General features: G+C 42.4%; 1 protein-coding gene and 1 non-coding gene across 2 annotated transcripts in view; both read left to right on the forward strand.

Annotated features, from left to right (window-relative positions):
* Nucleotides 1–18,110, forward strand: part of zgc:85932 (uncharacterized protein LOC405875 homolog) — a gene marked incomplete at its 5' end in the record, with an annotated part of 46,517 nt that overhangs the window by 7,452 nt on the left and 20,955 nt on the right. Inside the window, 6 exon segments of the mRNA XM_034232774.1 lie at nt 2,095–2,186; nt 4,061–4,135; nt 6,193–6,350; nt 9,240–9,397; nt 10,274–10,482; nt 11,129–11,171. Coding sequence (XP_034088665.1) covers nt 2,095–2,186; nt 4,061–4,135; nt 6,193–6,350; nt 9,240–9,397; nt 10,274–10,482; nt 11,129–11,171 — 735 coding nt within the window.
* Nucleotides 7,061–7,133, forward strand: trnak-uuu. The gene has a single exon. It is a non-coding gene; the product is annotated as a tRNA-Lys (tRNA).

Consider the following 18,110-nt stretch of genomic DNA (forward strand, 5'->3'; position numbering starts at 1 on the left):
CGCCGTCTACTCTCCTGCCGGGGGTCCTGCCAACCCTTTGTCCTGTGCTGTTGGAGGCCCCGCCGACTACTCTCCTGCCGGGGGTCCTGCCAACCCTTTGTCCTGTGCCGTTGGAGGCCCCGCCGACTACTCTCCTGCCGGGGGTCCTGCCAACCCTTTGTCCTGTCCCGTTGGAGGTCCCGCCGTCTACTCTCCTGCCGGGGGTCCTGCCAACCCTTTGTCCTGTGCCATTGGAGGCCCCGCCGACTACTCTCCTGCCGGGGGTCCTACCAACCCCTTGTCCTGTTCCGTTGGAGGCCCCGCCATCCTCTGTCTCGCCGGGGGTCCTGCCAATCCCGTGTCCTGGTCCTCTTCCGTGGGGGATCCTGCCGAGGCCTGTCCCATCAGCTCCGGTTCCTGTCCGGCCGACACCGGGTCCTGCCCGGCCTCCGGCGCTGGCCCGTCAGCGCCTTCCTGCCCGGCCTCCGGAGCTCTCTGGTCTTCGCCCTCGAGCCCGGCCCCCTGAGAGCCGCGGTCTTCGCCCTCGATCCCGGCCCTCTGTGAGCCGTGGTCTTCGCCCGCGATCCCGGCCCTCTGTGAGCCGTGGTCTTCGCCCGCGATCCCGGCCCCCTGACTCTTCCTGCCGCTGCCCTCGTCCTCGAGCCCGGCCCCCTGACTCTTCCTGCCGCGGCCTTTGCCCTCGAGCCCGGCCCCCAGACTTTCCCGGCCGCGGTCCTCGCCCTCATGCTCGGCCCCCTGAGTTCGCCCGCGATGGCCTTCGCCCCTCCATAACCCCCACCTTGGACTCTGCCTTGCCCCCGGCCCGTCCGCCCGAATACCCCTTTTTGAACTCTGCCTTGCCCCCGGGCCGTCCGCCCGAGAACCCCTCCTTGAACTCTGCCTTGCCCCGGGCCGTCCGCCCGAGAACCCCTCCTTGAACTCTGCCTTGCCCACGGGCCGTCCGTCCGAGATCCCTTCCTGGTCCTCTGCTGTGCTCCTGGGCGGTCAGCTCAGTCCCGTCCTCCTGACCCCCTCCACCCACCCTGGTGGCCTAGTGATACGAAAAATGCTAACCTATTACTGCACCGAAATCACTCCTAGCGCCCTTATTACTTATCCTAGCTCCACATCAAACACATTGTTTATGATCGTAAAGACACAGAATCTAACGGTGCCCACCTCTATAAGCAATAAAACTGCAATTCCGTTATCTGCGTTATCTGCTGTGCTCCGTGCGCTTTGAAATCTAATCAAAAGTTGTTTACCTCAATTCTTTGGCGTTTCTGCATCGCCCGGCTCTTTCGTTCTTTCAGTGGTTTCTTGTGCTGAAATATGGAGGGGACGGCTCCGGGTTTCAGCCTCCGACGTGCTATTAATGCTTCTCCACCAACAGACTTCATGATAGCAGGATCAACGTCGTATGCATCACACGCGAAGTGGTCAGAACACAACTTGCTCCATTTTGTCGGTTGCCATCCAACACGATTCACTAAAAAAGTGAATTTTTTGCGGATGATTTGGTCTTTGGGAAATGCATGTAAAACTCTCCCAGATCCTGCACCGTTCGTACAACAAAAAGCACAACAATAACCCATGTTAATTCAGTTTTCTTTTCGAAAAACATGTGACCGAGACTGCCGAGTCGGGATATTTGGTCCAGAGACTGTTTGGCCACTATTACGTCACGCTGCTGGGAATTACATGTCAGAAATTCAGACGGCTTTGGGTCGAGTTTTGGATCAATAAAAAGCTTTTTTTTGGGTGTATTATCTCGATTTAAATAAAATAAAAAATACAGGCAGTCTTAAAAACAACATTTCTATAAAAAATGTAGCATATTTGGAAGCTTTGCATTTGATCTTTAAGGGTTAGGGTTAGGCATGCATTGGTTATGATTAAGGTTAGGATAAGGCTCCAGGAAATGCATGTAAGTCAATGTAATGTCCCCTGAAGTGATGTATACATGGTATGTGTGTGTGTGTATGCGCAGTCCTAGTTTAAGCTATGCTCTGAATCTGGGTCCAGCTCCTTTAAAGAGTTGTGAGGGTGATTGGAGCGTCATGTTCCTCCCACTGCTCTCACCTTTCTCTGTCTGTTTCCCTCCTCCTCTGCCAGGTCCAGACAGCACACGGGACAGTAGATTTAGTAAGACTCCTCAACCCCTGGGGCAACACCGAGTGGGAGGGGCCCTGGAGTGACATGCAAGGGTTGGTACATACAGGTGTACAGCTGTCAAGTAAAACTTGTTAATGAAGGAGTCAACATGCAACATTTAAGGAGCCCTATTCTGCTGCTGATGTTCAGGTGTATATCAGTATGTAGTGTCTCTACTTTAAAGAGTCCTCTCCTGCTGATGTTCAGGTATATATCAGTATGTAGTGTCTCTACTTTAAAGAGTACTCTCCTGCTCATGTTCAGGTGTATATCAGTATGTAGTGTCTCTACTTTAAAGAGTCCTCTCCTGCTGATGTTCAGGTGTATATCAGTATGTAGTGTCTCTACTTTAAAGAGTCCTCTCCTGCTGATGTTCAGGTGTATATCAGTATATAGTGTCTCTACTTTAAAGAGTCCTCTCCTGCTGATGTTCAGGTGTATATCAGTATGTAGTGTCTCTACTTTAAAGAGTCCTCTCCTGCTGATGTTCAGGTGTATTTCAGTATGTAGTGTCTCTACTTTAAAGAGTCCTCTCCTGCTGATGTTCAGGTGTATATCAGTATGTAGTGTCTCTACTTTAAAGAGTCCTCTCCTGCTGATGTTCAGGTGTATATCAGTATGTAGTGTCTCTACTTTAAAGAGTCCTCTCCTGCTGATGTTCAGGTGTATATCAGTATGTAGTGTCTCTACTTTAAAGAGTCCTCTCCTGCTGATGTTCAGGTGTATATCAGTATATAGTGTCTATACTTTAAAGAGTCCTCTCCTGCTGATGTTCAGGTGTATATCAGTATGTAGTGTCTCTACTTTAAAGAGTCCTCTCCTGCTGATGTTCAGGTGTATATCAGTATGTAGTGTCTCTACTTTAAAGAGTCCTCTCCTGCTGATGTTCAGGTGTATATCAGTATGTAGTGTCTCTACTTTAAAGAGTCCTCTCCTGCTGATGTTCAGGTGTATATCAGTATGTAGTGTCTCTACTTTAAAGAGTCCTCTCCTGCTGATGTTCAGGTGTATATCAGTATGTAGTGTCTCTACTTTAAAGAGTACTCTCCTGCTGATGTTCAGGTGTATATCAGTATGTAGTGTCTCTACTTTAAAGAGTCCTCTCCTGCTGATGTTCAGGTGTATATCAGTATGTAGTGTCTCTACTTTAAAGAGTCCTCTCCTGCTGATGTTCAGGTGTATATCAGTATGTAGTGTCTCTACTTTAAAGAGTCCTCTCCGGCTGGTGTTCAGGTGTATATCAGTATGTAGTGTCTCTACTTTAAAGAGTCCTCTCCTGCTGATGTTCAGGTGTATATCAGTATGTAGTGTCTCTACTTTAAAGAGTCCTCTCCGGCTGGTGTTCAGGTGTATATCAGTATGTAGTGTCTCTACTTTAAAGAGTCCTCTCCTGCTGATGTTCAGGTGTATATCAGTATCTAGTGTCTCTACTGTGACATGTCTCCATGCTTTAATGTTTAAAAAGCTCTTTATGTTTCTCATACTGCCTGTGCTGCAGCACCTCTTTTCACCCTCTGTCTGAAACCAGAGCACACATACAGTACATGCACAAAAACCTATATAACACACTACAGGAGAGGGAAAACCCCAAAAAGCATAATTGCGCTTCTTTAATAGAATGCCTACATCTTAAGCTACATGGAATTGTTAGTTGCTGTACATTTTTGTCTCTCTGCCTGCCTCAGTCTTCCAGAGGTATAAGTTCAAGTTATGCTTTGTAATGTACACAATAAATCACAGTAAGGTAAACATCTGAATATAAATAAATATATTTCACACAATCATGGGACACCAAGCAGCAGACAGGCGTGTGTACATTTTAACCTCATTTATCAACACCTCTAATTGGAAATACATATTGTACTGCTGTATATTCTGTACATATAGATAAATATCTCCCCTCTCTGTTTGTGATCGATCTGTGCAGTCCTGAGTGGAAATCAGTGAGCGTGGAGGAGCAGAGCAGGCTGCAGAGAGTGAGGCGGGAGGACGGGGAGTTCTGGTGAGTGTGTGCTTCTGAACACACACTGCTGTTTCTGACTGTCCGCCTTCTGCAAACATGAAACAAAACACCCTGACATGTGAGGCCCAACCACAAGAAGATCAACAAGGAACACAATTGGGCTTTTCCATGACGTTATATGCTGCTTATTCCCCTCTGTTTAAGAGAGTACATATAAGGTTTGGTCCAGGTTATTGTGGCACTTGCTTTTTGTTCAAACAGACCCTATGTCATTATTTACAAAACTGTTTTTATTTCACCTTTTTTCACTTAGAGATTCAACTTTCTATGAGGAACTGACCAGAAAAAAGTGTCTGCTGAACCTGCATGATTTAATTTGATGTTGCCAGAATCACACTTACAAGATTGATGGGACACTTTAATAATTGACCTTTACTCTCCCAGGGTTTTGACAGTCTGGATAGCTCAGTGTGCAGACCCTGTTCCCCATACATACATTTGATGACTATAGCAAAGTCATTTAGTAATGTGAACTATTTAAGTTACTACGAAATTTCAGTAATTGAGCCTGGATAGCTAGAGCATCAGACTTTTAATCTGAGGGTCCAGGGTTCAAGTCCCTGTTCAGGCGAGACAAGTTTTAAATTACTAGATGTAGATAGTATCAACAGTAGGGGGATTAAGCTACTAACATGTAGTTTACACTATCATTCATAACTAAAAATATATAGACCAATGCGCTACTATTCTGAGGGTACAGCCAGGGTTCAAGTCCCTGCTCAGGTGAGATGGTTATAACATTTCTAACTGCGGTTGAACTTCAGTTATATTGTAGGTGAACTACACTACTGTTGTCCAAGTAGATATAATAAAAATGAAGAATTAGTTTAACAAATATAACTTTTCTGGTTTATTTATGTTCTGTATGTCTGGAGGGGTGTCTCCTTCAAGTTTTAAAATATCAAACCACATATTTGTACGGTGGCCCTGAGAGCTTAATGGTGAAATGAATGAATGAAATTAAGCATTAACCTTTTACTTATCATAAGCCTACCAATTCAAATAATAATAATCTATGAAACTGGCTGTGAAATTAAACTGTCAAAGTGAAACTTATTTACCTTTAACCATTGAATTATTCAACCCTTATTGTTACTTAGTGACTGTTGAAAAAGTATCTACGTTCAGCTGATGTTAGTCTGTTTCAAAGTTAAATGTGTGTATTTCATCAGGTTAAGTGACTAAGCAGGCTAATTATAAGCAAAACAGCATACCCCAGACCATGGCGACAACAAGTGTGTCCCAGGCAGGGCCGCCCCTGGCCAACTTGGGGACCCAAGCGACATTGTGAGATGAGGCCCCCCCCCAACCGACAGGAGTGAAACATCTTTTTTGGAAACAAATTAGGCTACTTTGCAAATATAATTCCTGTTTATTATTATTATCAACACAGTTACTTTTTTATACAGTGAGGTAAATGGTAAATGTGCATGTATGTCGTTCAGTATGCGTTTACAGCTGAATACGTCTGCATTTCCTGCCAAATACTAGCCTCAAAAAGATTAAAATATAATTAATGCAAATAAACTACTTCTACTAATAATAATAATCATAATCAATTCAATAATATAAATACTATATTATTTTATTATAATATAGTTGTAATATAGTCAAGACAAAACATGCTTACGGACTGAAACTGTCATTTCACCGACATCTCTTCACCTGCACTAGTGGCCGTATCAAAGCCGTGATTGGTCAGATGTCGATTCATTGCAACGGTGTCGGGTTACAGATGTGCTCCCCTTGTCACCTCTCACGTGTCAGCGGGGGGTGCGCGGAGAACTGAGCGGAGAACTGCGCACAGCAGCTGAGGCCCTCTGGGTGGGGCCCCATGCAGCCTGCGTGATTGGCCTGTAGGGAGGCCCCAGGCATGTGCATCACCTGGAAAATATTTTCTGTTGTGGTGTGAGCTTCTCGCTGCAGTTTCTGTATTCTGTGTTTTCTCTCTCTTTCTTCAACGTATTGAGATTTCATGGCCACCATTACATTTTAGCTTGTGTGTAACTCACCTGGATCTTTCTCCTCTCCCTCAGGATGTTGGTGTCGGACTTCCAGCAGAACTTTGAGACGCTGGAGGTGTGTCACCTGACTGAACCTATAGATGAACGGGGGTCCAGCGTGCCGTGGTGCAGCATAATGCATCATGGGAACTGGGTGCCTTACATCTCAGCAGGAGGCTCTGCCCTAGAAGGTAAGACATGTGGTGATCGATGATGCAAAGTGTTTGGGTTTTATTGTACTGGGTGTTTGTACCAAAGAATAATGTCCAATCGAAATAATAAATAACACATTCTTACTAACATCAAGGTAACAGTAAATATCATGTAACTGTTCTGTCAATTCAATTGGGAAATGATTTTAAATACTTACATCACAATTGCATGGGGGCCCTAAAGTTCAAAATATAAATTTCTCAAAATGTAAAAATATTAAAAAAAACTCAAATGTATATTTTAGACTACCAAAGGTTAAAAAGACTGACCAAATGAGTGACAAAGCTTAATGATGGTCACCAAAATCACGCAAACAAACATGACATCCCATAGGTAGAGGTACTGCCAGATCTCCTCAGTCAGACACATGTCTCTAACCCAAATAGTTAATCCATCATATCAGCTGACTCGTATGTTTAAATATGGATTTTTGACCACAACAAAAAAAATAACCCCACCACATTTACATATTACAGAAATAAGGTTTTAGTTCAGGTAATTGTTCCAATTGTTTTTTGTTAAAACAGACTTCCTGTCATTATGTACGTATCAGTTTAATTTGAAAAGTTTATTTGTCTTCTATCTCTCCTTTAGTTTACATTGGAGATTCAACTTACAATGAGGAACAGACCAGAAAAAGTAACGTTACACAGTGTCTTCTTGTTACTGCAATATAGAAGTGATCAGGGCCTGGATAGCTCAGTCGGTAGAGCATCAGACTTTTAATCTGAGGGTCCAGGGTTCAAGTCCCTGTTCAGGTGAGACAAGTTTTAAAAACTACAAGCAGTCAGCAACAACATGAAAAAGTATCTACTAGCTAAAATTGAGGTCTAAATACTAACAGTTCTAAATGGTGCACAGTATGAACTTCTATGGGCATAGATTTGTCTCATAATTATTTGTGTGAACATAAAAATAATTTGTGTGTAAATATGTGATTTGTAAATGTAAAACACCATCCACAAATGCATTTAAAAGATTTGCAAACTCACAAATACATTTGCAAATGTAAAACGGATCTGAAAATACACTAAATATTTTCAGTGGATCTCAAATCTCTGCTCGTGGATCGTCTTTTTACACACACAGAGTTTTGAGACCAACTTTCCGCCGGTCTCGGCTAAAATCTACTTGTGTCACTCGGTTATTTTCTGAAACTACGTGATGGCCCGCTGATGACGACATTTCCGCATGATTTCATAGTAAGAGCATGATGGTTTGTTTAATGCACTGTTTTGTATTAGTATGAACAGCGGAACGTTAGATGCATTCTTTATCACCATCATCATCATGTTATAGTGATACATTTTTTTTTAAATATTTTTTTTTATATTCTTTTTTTTGTTACATTTTTCATTAGTTTTACCAAAAAAAACGTGATTTAATTGTATTTCAAATAACATTTCCAAAGAAATAAATCCTTCGAATCTGCCTGTTCAGTTTCTGTTGGAATGTGAAGGGTTAAATGCCGTCTCTGCGACTGTGAAGACGGGAGAGCTTGTTGGTCCCTCTCTACATTCACTGAGGGCCAGCTATAGTAACTCAATGAGAGAGTAATGTCAAATGACAATTGACCAATCATATCTTCACTCTAAATGGGTGGGCTTTATTTTCGCGGACTTTATGACAAGATCCGCCCGCTGTGAGGTTCATAGAGTGGCGAAGTCCCTCCCCTTCCGGTGGACCTCCATGGGACCTTATTTCGAAAAAATTATGGATTGAAGTCAATGGAGAGAGAAAGATTATCTTTTGATCCCGTTTGAATTGTGCCACGAATTACACGTATGATGTTTGTCAATTTAAAAGATAATTTTGCCAGTGAAACACTCAATGAACTATATCTCTGGTCTCGCAGACTCGCACAACAACACACGTCACCAAGATGGCCGTCACTACTGTCTTAAAGGTCCCATGTCATGCTTTTCCGGTTATTACCCGTCCTCTTGTGTGTTATGAAGGTTGTTCTGCATGTAAACGGTCTGCAGAGTCACAAACCCTCAAAGTACACCCTGTAGCAAGTAAAACTCTAACACAGAAAATACCTGTCTATGCTGCCCCAGAACGCCTCGTTGGACATTTCTCTTTTTCCATTTTTTACTTTTTGGGTATAGTGACGTATTTTGGGTATAGTGACCTAACGTAACGGCCGTTATTTTTTTTTTAATAGATTTAAAGTTTAAATGTAAAAGTGTGTAATTGTTTCTAACTGCAGAATCTTTTTATTATTAATCCCATTGTTAAAATCTCTACTGGTGGATACATTTCTTCCTATACCATCATATCGCCTGACTCTAATGTCCTTATACATCTTCTTCTTTTTGTGTGCTACTACCCCAGCAAATTCAGCTACAGTTATGTGATTTTCAACAATTTAACATTACAAAAATAAAATCCTAGTACAATTTATTTTGTTGCCATATAGCCAGTCAACTTGTTCATTGTCTTGTTTGCCTATATGGCTCATGTATGAAGGCATTAGTATTAACTGACTCTGCTTCAGAAACAGTTTAATGTTCCTCTGAGTAACTTAGTTAAAGTTCTGATGTCAGGAACATCCTTCTTCTTTGTTCATGCCCTGTCTGCTGATCTCTGTGTGTACGATGTTAATATTCTGTTCTACATTGGGATTAGTTGTCAACACATCAGGTTGAGACAGGTTTATTTGTTCTCAGCTATAAAAACCAAAGTGGTGCCCATTACAGCGTGTGTCAACACTGCAACACTGACTCAGTAGGTGTAGTCTGATTTCACCATCATCGTAACTAATCACTTGGCACAGGATCATTTGCACACAATTCGGTTTTTTTCATGTGCACAACAATTACAAAGAAGTTTGTTGTATGTGTGTGTGTGTGTTTTTTTTTTAGGTTCCTTCTGGCAGAACCCTCAGTTCTACTTCACCCTGTCGGAGGTGGACAGCAGCACAGCCAGCACTCAGAAAACATGCTCCTTCGTGTTGGCTCTGATGCAGAAACACCAGAGACGCAGGGGCGTTGAACTGAATATAGCCCTGCATATATTCCCGGTATATATATATATATATACACACACACACACACACACACACACACACACACACACACACACACACACACACACACACACACACACACACACACACACACTTCCTCTGACTTTGGCAGGCTTATCAATCCACTTATCAGTGCCACTGGGAGGTAGTCGGTGAGGCTGGTGGATTTAAACCTTTTGGGGACAGGAACGATGGTGGGGACTACAGACTGCAGCACGGACCTGTTGAAGATGTCTGTGAACACCACTGCCAGCTGAACTGCACACACCCTGAGAACACGGCCAGGGATGCCATCAGGTCCAGGAGCCTTGTGTGGGTTAACCCTTTTAAAGGATTTACACACATCTGCCCTGTTTAAAACAAAAGGGCAGGGCTCCTGGTCCTTCTGTGCCTCCACAGCCTGGCTGCTCTCGAATCGTGCAGGTTTATCGTATTTATTGATTTTGTCTACCTTTTATTTTACCGACAGGGATCACTCTATATTTTATTGTGTTACATTTTTTATTATCATACATTTTCAATGATGTGTGAAACTGTTATATCGTGTTCTTATGCTACATATGTACCGAAAGGTTTTAACGTCTGGCCTGATGTCTAAAATCTTGAGCTGCGCCTGGTGTAAGATAGTAGATTTTACATGGAGAGGAATATGTTCATGTATATATTTTTACAATATTGTGTTGTTTATTATACTTGATATCTGAATACTTCTTCCACCTCTGCAGAAAACAGTGAACAGGATGGTTCTGTTAATGTGAAGGTCCAGGGTTCAAGTCTCCACTCTGTTGAGACCAGTTTTCAGTAGGGAACCAGAGTTATTAGATTATATTTTGTATATCCACGTATTATAAGAGTGTGCTGTCTCTGCAGGCTCACCCTAAGAACACGTATCTGTCTCCGGAGGACCTGAGTGTCCAGCGCCCGGTCCTCTGCAGCCCCAGCTACTCCCGCCGCAGGGAGGTGGTCCTTCGAGGCACCCTCCCCCCGGGTCGCTACATCATCATCCCCTCAACACAAGAGGCCAATCAGCAGGGAGCGTTCCTGCTGCGGGTGCTGACGGAAAAGGGCAACGCTGCCACGTGAGTCCTCCATCAGTCTGTTGCACAGAGTTCTGAGAGTTAGAAAGAAGCCCACCACCAGGCACCAACTGACTGTGTTTCAAGTGCAAAGAGCTGAAGAGGAAAATCATTAGACTACATGCTGTATTACAGAATCACTTAAATCGCTATATTAAAATGTACAACATGTAGTCATAACCAGTGTTCGGGGTGACACGCTACCAAGTAACACGTTACAGTAATCAGATTAGGTGTGTCTGTAACGCATTAGTGTAACGCGTTACTGTCTATTCAGCAGTAATAACATTACAGTTACTATGCATGAAATGATCTCGTTAGTTGCGTTACTTTAAGGTCTTCGACTATCTGCATAAAAATAAATCCGCTACATTGCGAGTTCATGGCTGAGGAGACGGAGCAGAAGTGTCAGAGTCTCTGAGCAGAGATACACAGGCCTGTAGCAGCGGACTTCGTGGATAAACAGAGGTCTGTTTTAGTATTGTCCTTATCAGATTACGGGTTTGTTCTGATCTGGGCAAACATGAGGTTTAACTTTATATTGTTATTTGGCATGTAACTAGTAGTCTAACTAACTAGGTGCAAACAGCTGCAGGTCAGTAGAGATGACCGACCAAAGTTTACTCTTGTTTTTATCTTTTCTTCCCAGTCCATCCCACAGACCACCACTAGAAAGCTCTTCAGCAACAGAGGTAAGAGACAAATCCATCACTAAATGAAATATAACGATCCCCAGGGAGCACAGAACTCCACCAAGGCCAGTGGTGCATTCATGTGAACCTTGGAAGTTTTCCTGACCTACAGCTTTATACTAACACCACATGAATGCAGAACAAATGCCCTATGTTGCAATGTCAACAAGGGTAAAATATAGTTTGTGTATCCAAAAAACCCAAAATCAGACCTTCAGATTTACCATGATCTTGCTGATACTAAGGGTTATGTGTGCTTTGATTTCCTGTAAATGAACTGCAAAGAGAGTTCCCACTAACAATCTGTGTGGAGTTTGTACAAAAAAGTGAATAAGGTTGTAGCTGCTGAATGCAGAAATGATCACAATTCTGTAACTAATCCTGCCTTAGAATGGGGTTAGAACCACCTACAGTACCTCATTAGCAGACAGACACACAAATAAATGTAAGTGAACATAAATGTAGAAATACAGTTGTCACGGTGTGTGAAGCAGGTAGGACCCAAATGCAGATTAAAGTGAGAATTCCTTTATTTCAAGGCTAGGTGAACAACAAAGACAAAACAGAACACTCACCAACGAACTAGTCATGACAAAAGACGAACCGACAAAGACAGACAGAAAAACCAGAACTTAAATACACACAAGACTAGTCACACAAACAAGACACAGGTGAGGAGGGAGGAGAAAACACAGGTGAACACAATCGGGTAATCAGACACACCAGGGAAACTAACGACAGGGAACCACAGACAAATCCAAATAAGACACAACGCAGACAGAAACAGGCAAGACAGGAGGTGAAGACCTTTCAAAATAAAACATGAAACAAGACAAGACAAAACACCATAAAGACAGATCGTGACAACAGTACATTTAAAGATGTGTATGTTCTGTTTTATTCTCAACTTTTATTTATTTATTTATACATTCATTTACTTATTCCCATATTTATTTATGCATTTATTTATTCCTGTATTTATTTCCACATGTATTTATTTCAACATTTATTTAATCTTTGATTTATTTATTCCTGTATTTATTTATTTCCGTATTTATTCATTTATTACTGTATTTATTCATACTTTTATTTATGCATTTAGTTGTATATTTATACTTATGTCATGTTCCTTCGGAGTGTTTGAGAAACGTTTTAAAATTGGAATATGTAAAGCCCTTACTTTTTGCACATAGTAAGCCAATTCATATTTATACCCTGTACTGACAGTGTGACCATACTTGCCAACATTGAGACCCCAGAAATCGGGAGCATTTCCAAATTAATTATTATTAATATGAGTGTTAATATAATCTGTAAATTATTGTTATGTGAAAAGAAACAGTGTAAATCCCCCCTCACATGTATTAGGCTGTCGTGCAGCTCGGTGTGTTTACACATATTGATACCAGGGAACAGTTTTCACAGAGAAATACATTCCCAGACTCTAGGAGACTAATGCGACCCTCTAAGACAGCGGTCGGGAACCTATGGCTCGCGAGCCATATATGGCTCTTCCGGTGACGGCATATGGCTCCCAGACAATTTTTAGTTGAAATTAAAAAATTAAAAAAAATCAGTTTGGAACTGATTTTAAAATACTTGTGATATTTCTTAATAATACTGTGTCATTTTAAAGTAAACAGAAATTAGTTTTGAAGATACATTTCACGGGTCACGGGTCACCCGTGGGTCGGGTCGGGAACCAATGGCTCGCGAGCATGTCCGGGTCATTGTAAAGGTGAAGAAATCAAATTTATCCGCTTCAACCCTTGTAACGGAAAAGATGGCGAAAAGAAAAAAAGACGATGATTACCGTGCATTCCAGGCTGCGTGGACAGAGGAATTTGCATTTGTGGAGAGAGCAGGATCTGCGGTATGTCTAATATGCAATGATAAAATTGCATCGATGAAACGGTCAAATATAAAGCGGCACTTCGATACGCACCATGCTTAATTTGCATCGAAATATCCAGCGGGGGACAGCAGGAAAAGGGCATGCGAGGAGCTACAGCAGGAGAGTGCAGACGAGTCAGCAGCAACTACGTGTGTGGACCAAGCAAGGTGACGGGAATTCCGCTAGCTTTGCGGGTGCTTTGGCAATAGTAAGGAATGGAAAGCCATTCACAGATGGCGAGTATGCCAAAACATTCATGCTTGATGTGGCCAATGAACTGTTTGATGACGTCCCAAATAAAGACAAGATAATCAAACGAATAAAAGAGATGCCCCTGTCAGCAAGAACTGTGCACGATCGTAGCATCATGATGGCAAATTAAGTCGAGGAAACACAAATTAAGGACATAAACGCCGGGACATACTTTTCTCTCGCGTTAGATGAGTCAACAGACGTTAGCCATCTATCTCAGTGCAGTATAATTGCCAGGTATGCTGCAGGTGACACACTGCGTGAGGAAAGCTTTGGCTGTTTTGCCAATGAAAGGAACAACAAGAGGAGAGGATTTATTCACGTCTTTTATGGAGTTTGCTAAAGAAAAAAAACTACCGATGGATAAACTTATTTCTGTCTGTACTGATGGTGCACCCTGTATGTTGGGGAAGAACAAAGGATTTGTAGCGCTTCTCCGTGAACATGAAAAGAGAGCCATCCTAAGTTTTCATTGCATCCTGCAGCAGGAGGCGCTTTGCGCTCAGACGTGTGGCCAGGAGCTTGGTGAGGTGATGTCGCTGGTCATTCGAGTGGTCAACTTTATTGTTGCCCGAGCTTTAAATGATCGCCAGTTTAAAGCTCTGTTAGAAGAAGTTGGGAATCATTATCCTGGTCTGCTTTTACACAGCAGGTTGGTTGTCAAGGGGGAAGGTGCTCAGCCGTTTTGCAGCTTGCCTGAGTGAAATCCGGACTTTTCTTGAAATGAAAGGCATCAAGCATCCTGAGCTAGACAACACTGACTGGCTCCTGCAGTTTCACTATCTCGTGGACATAACTGGCCATCTGAACCAGCTCAATGTGAAAATGCAAGGTATTGGAAATACAATCTCATCCCTTCAACAAGCAGTGTTTGCATTTGAAAGCAAGCTGGAAGTCTTTCTCAGGGACATTGAAACAGGTCGTCTTCTGCACTTTGAAAGACTGCAACAATTTAGAGATGCATGCTTAGCAAGTGACTCCACTCAACATCTGGATCTCCTGCAGCTAGCTGGCTTTACGTCCAATCTCCTGCAGTCATTCAAAGCACGTTTTGGAGAATTTCGTGCGCGCACTGGTCTTTTCAAGTTCATCACTCATCCACATGAGTGGACAAAATCGACCTGACATGCATCCCCGGGGTCTCTATCGGAGACTTTGAGCTGGAAGTTGCTGACCTGAAGGCATCAGACATGTGGATGAGTAAGTTCAAGTCACTTAATGGAGAGTTGGAAAGTCTTACGCGACAGCGAGCAGAGCTGGCGAGGGAACACAAGTGGACAGAAATGAAAAATCTTCAACCTGAAGACCAGCTGATTCTTAAAACTTGGAACGAGCTTCCTGTGACATACCACACAATGCAGCGTGTGAGTATTGCCGTATTGACCATGTTTGGCTCTACATATGCATGTGAGCAGTCATTCTCGCATATGAGGAACATTAAGACCAACCCACGCTCACGTTTAACTGATGGAAGCCTCAACGCCTGCATGAAGCTCAACCTCACCACGTATGAACCAGACTACAAGGCCATCAGCAAAACCATGCAGCACCAGAAGTCACATTAAAAGTAAGACATATTTAATTTATTATACGTTAAAAATACTATATGGCTCTCAATGAAATATATTTAGAAATATTTGGCTTTTATGGCTCTCCCAGTCAAAAAGGTTCCTGACCCCTGCTCTAAGATAATCATAATCATCTTTCATACAGTCCCAACTACTCAATTTTACTGTGAACTCTGGCATACAGAGCCTGGATGGCGCGACAGCCAATCACGTTCACGTCTGCTACCAAGATTCTACCAAGAATTGAGAGCTCTGGCCAATCAGCGGTCGTATTGCTACCAAGAATTGACCAATCAGCGTCTCCGTAGGCGGGGCTACTCTGCGGACGCCGCGAGCGAGAGATTCACTTTTTCCCAACATCACGAAAGTAAGTACATCATCCTTTAACTATGTTGTCAATGCTTATAAACTGTCATATTAGATGTATAGATATATTTTAACTAAACAACATGTTGCACAGGAACATTTTACTAATGACTAGCGAACCGGACATGTCCCGTAACCGTTCCATGTATGTGATGTTTACCTACCGGTAGCGGATTATTATGTACATGTATCGTTAATTTAATGTTCACGTATCTGGCTAAATAACATGCCTGTTTATGACATTGGCCAGTTTAAGTTAAGGACTAACATAACTACGAGCTAGAGAGAATCTCGGACGGGAGGAGCCTCTTTTATTGTCTTTTTTTTCTCCGTCACCGGTGCAGCGACCGACGTGTTTTAAAAGTGAATTTAGTCTTTAAACGAGCTTTAACAGCATGATATGATATACAAATAAAACAAGAGCAAAACAAATCTTGCCCTTGAATGTAACCGGACACCTGTTTTTATTTTACCATTAATTTAAATACTAAACCTCACCTGTAAACAATGAAAGTCCGGGGGAGACAGTGAAGGGAAGTTACAATGCAGTTAACTCCACCTTATATTATGAAATACTTGTACTTGAGTAGGTAGGCCTGTTTCCATTGTAAGGTACTTTAATACACTATAATTGAGAGGCAATTATTAAATAGTTAGTATGAAGGTCGAGTTTTTCATACAAAATATAGGCTATTTATACATTTCGATTGATTACATTTAAATGCATAATCTGCATTTGTACTTGTTTTTATTCATCTTTAATTTGTATTGTATGTAGTCATCAGTTTTTCTTTGAATCAATATGTAATCTTTTACAGCTTGTTTTTTAAATATTTATTATAAATTACATATTTCTCAGTTTTTTAAAATATGACTATTTTCTTATTCTCTAGATGGAACCACGTTTTAGAAAACGGGATGGTATTCTCAACTTGACAGACACTTTGGAAGCAACAAAGGTCAAGAAGTTCTACACACAAACTGGCTCCAGTGTGAAGGGAGGGCACCGCCAAAAAGAAGACCAGCTTTCCACCCCGTCACAAAAACACACTGAAGCAGGGGCAATTCAGGGCAACAAAAAAGATTGTGGCACCAGGTGTGGAGAGCACTAAAAGGTTTGTTACATTAAGTACAATATTTTAAAATGACTGAAACACTGTACTGTCTTCACCTTAATAAGTGTAGTCAAGTTTATTAAAGGATCCTTATTAACTTGAACACCACCTTTCCTTTCTTGGGTCCAAAACAAACAATTATATAAGAGACATACAATAAGCAAGTGTGTGTGTCAGATGGAATAAAGCAGAACAACACTTTCTGGGTTTCTCTCATAACTTTAGGGAAGTACAATTACATAAAAGTACAATTGTACAGGCGCTGCAGGTCTCAGGAAGAGCAGATCCTGAAGCAGGGTATCCCCGCTCCTGACGCTCCCATGGCAGGACCTGAGAAGCTTCTTGTGGCAATGCAGAAAGGGACATCTCTGTTTCCTGGCAGTCTGGCTGAGCCTCACACCTTTGTTCTGCCACCAAACACTGCTGGTGAGGCAAAGCTCCAGAACAGATCCCAACCAGTGGCCATCTCACAGGTCCCCCCACCACCTCCATACTATGCTCTTCCCTTCCTTGCACCGACTCCACCCTTCTCAACACCATACATGGCTTCCTCAAGTGCCTGGAAGTTCTCAGATGATGCTTCTCACCATGCCATTGCCATCAGCTACTCAGGCGCTAACATCCGGTCAGAGTAACGTGCCGTACACCACACAGCAGTACAGGGAAACAAAAGAGGAGAGGGAGCAATCTGGATCAGGCAAAAGAAAGTATGTCAAAAAGACAGACGCCATCATTTGCAAAAACTGCAACAAAGACAGGAAGCCACTAGCCCACGAATGACGCATTTCCACCGCAGGCCTCGCTTGACTTAGTACGGTTTTGTTAGGCCTTGTTAGGCCCAGCTCACTTTAATGCTGCGCTTCCATTACAGTTTACGAGCTGGGGCAGTAACTATAGTAACGCAGTGTAGGCGGAGCCGTGACGTCATCTTCAATGAGCACCCCAGAAAAACAACATCAGCCGTTAGCTGTTAGCACTCAGAGCTCACAGCTCTTCATATCTGTTCACAAACTGGACAAAAGTTAAACAAGTACAAACCACAGACTGCCTGTGTCATGGCGAATACAGTCGCTGGTTTATTTATGTCTGTAGGCCGTTGTTGTGAGTGTGGACGGTCGGAGCATATTAGCTGAGCCAAGCTCCATTTAGAAAACAAATCAAGTTTTATTTATATAGCATATTTTTAAACGATTTATGGTTGAGCCAAAGTGCTGTACATATAATAAACATACCCTACAGTAGAGACACTTTACAGCAAATACAACAGCAGTTTGTACAGAATATCAGTATGAGAAAAACGACACCCTCTGTCCTTAGACCCTCTGTCCTTAGACCCTCACATCGTACAAGGAAAAACTTCCAGAGAAAACCCACAGTTTAAAGGGAAAATGGGAGAAACCTCAGGGAGAGCAACAGAGGAGGGATCCCTCTCCCAGGACGGACAGACGTGCAATAGATGCCGTGTGTAAATCGAAGAGATAATACATTTTACAGCATATAGACCGAATGTTAGGAAATGCATGTGTCTGTAATAAGAAGATGCATCACGCATTTTTAAAGGTTTTTCGCCTGCCGTCTGTCTGCAGACTTGTCAAAGCATTAATTCATGGTTTTTACTAACCGGTATCAGTATGTTGTTACTTCGGCATCATTTTGAAACGTGTATTACAATTAAATCACGGTCAAATATGTTCATGTTGTTGTAGTTGTAGCTCCCTTGCCAGCGATTCTCTCTCTAGTTTAG

Source organism: Gymnodraco acuticeps, unplaced genomic scaffold, assembly GCF_902827175.1.
Source record: "Gymnodraco acuticeps unplaced genomic scaffold, fGymAcu1.1, whole genome shotgun sequence".
Classification (NCBI taxonomy): domain Eukaryota; kingdom Metazoa; phylum Chordata; class Actinopteri; order Perciformes; family Bathydraconidae; genus Gymnodraco; species Gymnodraco acuticeps.